We start from the raw sequence: 5,363 nt of genomic DNA, 5'->3' as shown, positions 1-5,363 counted from the left end.
AGGCCAGCCGCAGACGGGAAGAAGCTGCTCTGGTGGCGTGAGGTTTTGGTCCTGATGGCCTGCAGCCTTCTGCCGGAGGGGAGGGTCACAAAGAATTTGTGACCAGGGTGGGAGGGGTCGGCCATAATTTTTCCCTGCACGCCTCAGGGTCCTGGATCCATACAGGTCCTGGAGAGATGGCAAATTGCAGCCAATAACCTTCTCCGTTGACGATATGACGAATAATCAACTTTTGAGGAGGATACTCTTTGACTGGACAGTAAAACTACATACAATTAACAAATACTACCACACATACCACGACAATGAAGAAACAAAATAGAAAAAGTCACATGTGAATGCATGGAGTCTGTTAAATCACACTGGTTCTCCATTCCACATGATCAGCGGAACGAATTGAATACTGCCATTAAGCACATCGCAAATACACCGGACCTTGTGTCAATTAATGAAGAAAAGAAAACAATCACAATCATTGAGATTGGCTGCTCTTACGACGCCTACATGGACACCTGCTATGCGTCAAAACTGCTAAAATATCAACCCTTAAGTACTGTTCTAACCAACTATGGCTACACATGTATAATCATTGCCTTGATCTTTGGCAGCTTAGGTCATGTGCATAGAATGTGTGTGCGAGGCCTACAAATCTGTGGTCTCTCAAAAAAAAGGGCCAAACACTTTGCAAAGTACTGCTCCACGGCAGCATTAATAGGTAGCCTCTTTATCTGGAAGCGCAGGTGTCACCTTTACCCGTAATGCACAATATGGACTAGAACTTTGAATGCAATTTAAGACTTCCCTTTAGCCAAATTTGGATTTTGCCTGATATGTACTAATTTATCGAATCCAAATAAAGAGGTAAAGTGTGTGTGTGTGTGTGTGTGTGTGTGTGTGCGGCAGATTCAGCAGATGTGCTTGTGATTACAGGTGCTGCAGCAGTTTCCACTGGTGACCTGTGATGGAACTGCAATAGACTCTCATAGACAGGAGCTGAAATAGACACTAATGGACAGGAGTGTGTGTGTGTGTGTGTGTGTGTGTGTGTGTGTGTGTGTGTGTGTGTGTGTGTGTGTGTGTGTGTGTGTGTGTGTGTGTGTGTGTGTGTGTGTGTGTGTGTGTGTGTGTGTGTGTGTGTGTTTGTGTGCTGGTGTGTGTGAGTGTGTGTGTGTGCTTCTCTGTGTTTCTGTTAAACATAGCCACATCCTGCAGAAGAGATCACACTCTCCGGTACCAAGCTGTGTGTCCATGAAAAGTGACCAGTCCATGAATCTTCCACTTCCCTTAGCAGAAGGAGGTATTCCTGCTGGTCAGAGGTGAGTAGTAATGAGGACTTTTCACAGGAAATACAATCATCCATACAGTCATTTGAATTACACCTGAAGTGTAAAAGTATACCAAATGTGTTTGACTTGTTTTTTGTTTTAGATATTTATATGAGATGGGAAGTTATAGATATTTCTTAAATATCTTGTATATAGTATCTAGATATTAAAGGAGACAGACAAAATCCATTCACTGATATGATTGATTGATTAGGGTATTAGCCTTCACATTGTCACAAGCCTAAGCCCTCCTAAGGGTGAAATAATCCTATAACTGATCTTGAGAACCATTTCAGTATATTTTGTAGGTTTTTACAAAATGTAGTATTGATCATTGCAGTATCACCATATTGTCAGAAGGTGGCAGTATGAGACAGACCAGAGGCTGACCTGTTGTCTCTGACCTTGCCATTCAAATCAAAAAGGCTTCATAAGTAAATTAATAGAGTTAAAGAAAGATCTTCAAAGTAACACTGTGAAAATATTTAAAATCGAATAGATATTATAAATTAAATCAGTTATATTCTTTGAAATTTCTTAACACGTTGTGTGTGTGTGTGTGTCTACATGTGTGTGCATTCGTGTGTCTCCACACATGTGTGTCAACATGTATGTGCACGTGTGTGTAAGCGTGTGTGTGGGAGTGTGTGAAATACAGCTATTTCACTCCTCATTCATGCTAGTTGAACCATTTTAGTAAATTCCTCTGCACTTAAAAATTCAGTACTGAGAATAAGGTATAACAATTCTGTCCAAACAGTTTTCCAAGACTTTAAAAAGATGCTACAGGTAAACTAAATGTTTCCAACTTAAAATGATTACGTCTTGAAATAGGAAATATAGTAAACAATAATTAGAGAGGATCCCCACTCTTAAAGACAAACACATTCAAAGAGAGGAGAACCAGCAGCAGTGAGAGAAGAAGAAAGAGAACGAGAGACTTTAACACTCTAAAGTTCTTGGTTTTATACCTGAAGACCCAAGCCAATCCCCTAAAATAAAATTTTCCCAGGCAGATGTAACAGTGGGAATTGTCCAATTATAAATTTCTGTGCAGAGCAGGAACAAGTCAGTGAAGTGACATAGTAATAATCCGGAGCAACAAGCACAAATCCAGCAGCCCTCCTGTGTCAGCAGTTGAAATGGAGTGAGAGAGAACGACTGGAGTGGAAATTTGAAGCAAGTCAATTAATCGGCAATCACATGAGAGAAGAGCATTAGGGGGATACACTGCTGAGTATAGTTAATGTAAAACTTTTCAGACAGAATTGCAGTTATATAGACTACATTAAGGGGAAACTCTTCAGACAGAGTGGCAGTTACATAGACTACATTAGGGGGAAACTCTTCAGACAGAGTGGCAGTTATATCGACTACATTAGGGGGAAACTCTTCAGACAGAGTGGCAGTTATATAGACTACATTAGGGGGAAACTCTTCAGACAGAGTGGCAGTTATATAGACTACATTAGGGGGAAACTCTTCAGACAGAGTGGTAGGTATACAGACTACATTCCTGCTTGATATGACAGTAAACAAGTTATTTCATATTTGTTCTTGGTTTCACACACAGAGACCAACCTGGTTCAGTAAATGTGGAGATGCAGAAGATCCACAAAACTGACCTGCAAAAGATATTTCAGAATCTGATTGAGGGAACCACAAAGCAGGGTAACCCCACACCCCTCAGTAAGATCTACACAGAGCTCTACATCACAGAGGGGGGAAGAGGAGAGGTCAATGATGAACATGAGGTCAGACAGATAGAGAGAGCATCCAGGAGAGAAGCAGCAGACACACCAATCAACTGCAGTGACATCTTTAAACCTTTATCTGGACAAGACAAACACATCAGAACAGTGCTGACTAAGGGAGTGGCTGGCATTGGAAAAACAGTCTCTGTGCAGAAGTTCATTCTTGACTGGGCTGAAGGGAAAGAGAATCGTGATGTCCACTTCATATTTCCTCTCCCCTTCCGAGAGCTGAACCTGATGAAGGAGAAAAAACTCAGTTTGGTGGAGGTTATTCAGCAGTTCTTCCCTGCAATTACAGATCCAAGGATATTCACTTCTTCAAAGCACAGATTCATGTTCATCTTTGATGGTCTGGATGAGTGTCGACTTCCTCTAGATTTCAACTCCAACCCAAGGTGTTGTGATATGACAGAGCCAGCCTCAGTGGATGTGCTGTTGACAAATCTCATTGAGGGGAATCTGCTTCCCTCTGCTCTCCTCTGGATCACCACCCGACCTGCAGCAGTCAATCAGATCCGTCCTGAGTATGTGGACCAGGTGACAGAAATAAGGGGATTCAACGACCCACAGAAAGAGGAGTACTTCAGGAAGAAAATCAGTGATGACAAACTGGCCAGCAGAACTGTCACACACCTGAAGTCATCCAGGAGCCTCTACATAATGTGCCACATTCCAGTCTTCTCCTGGATTACCGCCACTGTTGTGGAGAAAACATCAGATGAATCAGGGAGTGTAGAAATGCCAAAGACTCTCACTCAAATGTACACACACTTCCTGATCATTCAGACAAGCATAACAAATGAAAAGTACACAGTGAGAAAAGAGAGAGTTGAAGATATGATTTTCAAACTGGGGAAACTGGCTTTCCAACAACTGGAGGAGGGCAATCTGATCTTCTATGAGGAAGACCTGAGAGAGTGTGGCATTGATGTCACAGAAGCATCAGTGTACTCAGGAGTGTGTACTCAGATCTTCAGAGAGGAGGGGAAGGTGTTCAGCTTTGTGCATCTGAGCATTCAGGAGTTTCTTGCAGCTTTATATGTGTTCATCTGCTTCAGCAACAGAGAGAGAAACATGCCTGACCAACAGCAAACCTCTCAGCTCTCTGCTCTGTTCAGAGCTGCAACACTTCAAGACCTACACAAGACTGCAGTGGATCTGGCCTTACAGAGTAAGAATGGACACCTCAACCTTTTCCTCCGCTTCCTTCTGGGCCTCTCACTGGAGTCCAATACGAATCTCTTAAGACACCTTCTGCCACAGACAAGAAGCCAATCACAGAGCTCAGAGCAAACAGTCCAGTATGTCAAACAGATGATTAGAAATCAGAATAAATCAGACAGAGAGATCAACCTGTTCTACTGTCTGAATGAGCTGAATCACCATGCAGCAGTGGAGGACATTGACAGGAGCTCAGGAACTCTGTGTGTGGACGTGCTCTTACCAGGAGAGTGGAAGACTGGGACATTTAAGCTTAAGACTGCACAAGAGCAGCTGGATGAGTTTGACCTGCAGAAGTACATAAAGACACCAGAGGAAGATCTGACTGAACTCCTCACTGCTGATGAAGTTCTGAAGAAGTTGATGCCAGTGGTCAAATCTTCCATATCAGCTGAGTCAGTAAAACACTGTTTGTGTGTGTGTGTGTGTGTGGGGGGGGGGGGGGGGGGGGTCTGTAGACAGATTTTTCAGCAAGTTTTTCAGGAGACATCACATCGTCAAAATGGTAAAAAAAAAAAACATATTCCCTGAGTTCCCTGATTGTCAGTAGACGGCATATCATCAAATAGTTGCTTTTGTTCCTGGTAAATGAACTGCCCTGATAAGAGAACATTTCTTCTAAATTGAGAGTAGAGCTGACTGCAGTTCATACCTCACATCAGTCTAATATGGATTGAAGGTCAAACACTAAACAGCATAATTACACCTTAGATGTTTGGTGATTTCTATTGGTAACTGAACATTAAGCTCATTTTAAGACTCAGGCGTGGAACTTCTATGTTCTGCTCCTTCTCATCAAAACTGCAAACTGGAGGAACTACAGTAAGCATCATTACATGTAGTATTTGTGTGTGTACATTGGTAAGTGAAATATTAATAATATGTATTCATTAATCTTAAGTTTAATGAATTGGCTTCAATGAGCTGCTGGGAGACTCAGGAGTGGAACTTTTATGTTCTGCTCTTTGTCATTGAAACTGCAAACTGGAGTGACTGCAGTAAGCATCATTTCGTGTGTGTGTGTGTGTGTGTGTGTGTGTGTGTGTGTGTGTGTGTGTGTGTG

The 5,363-nt window shown here is 42.3% G+C and overlaps 1 protein-coding gene across 1 annotated transcript in view; it reads left to right on the top strand.

Annotated features, from left to right (window-relative positions):
• Positions 1-2,926: 2,926 nt before the first annotated feature.
• Positions 2,927-5,363, top strand: part of LOC308369977 (protein NLRC3-like) — a gene marked incomplete at both ends in the record, with an annotated part of 4,691 nt that continues 2,254 nt past the window's right edge. The window contains one exon of the mRNA XM_080844536.1: positions 2,927-4,695. Within this exon, the coding sequence (XP_080700662.1) occupies positions 2,927-4,695 (1,769 nt within the window). The remainder of the gene's footprint in view (positions 4,696-5,363) is intronic.

The sequence above is a fragment of the Sprattus sprattus genome (genome assembly GCF_963457725.1).
Source record: "Sprattus sprattus genome assembly, chromosome: 9".
In the NCBI taxonomy this organism is placed as follows: Eukaryota; Metazoa; Chordata; class Actinopteri; order Clupeiformes; family Clupeidae; genus Sprattus; species Sprattus sprattus.
Note: the sequence above shows the minus strand (reverse complement) of the source record. Positions and strands in the feature narration are given on the sequence as shown.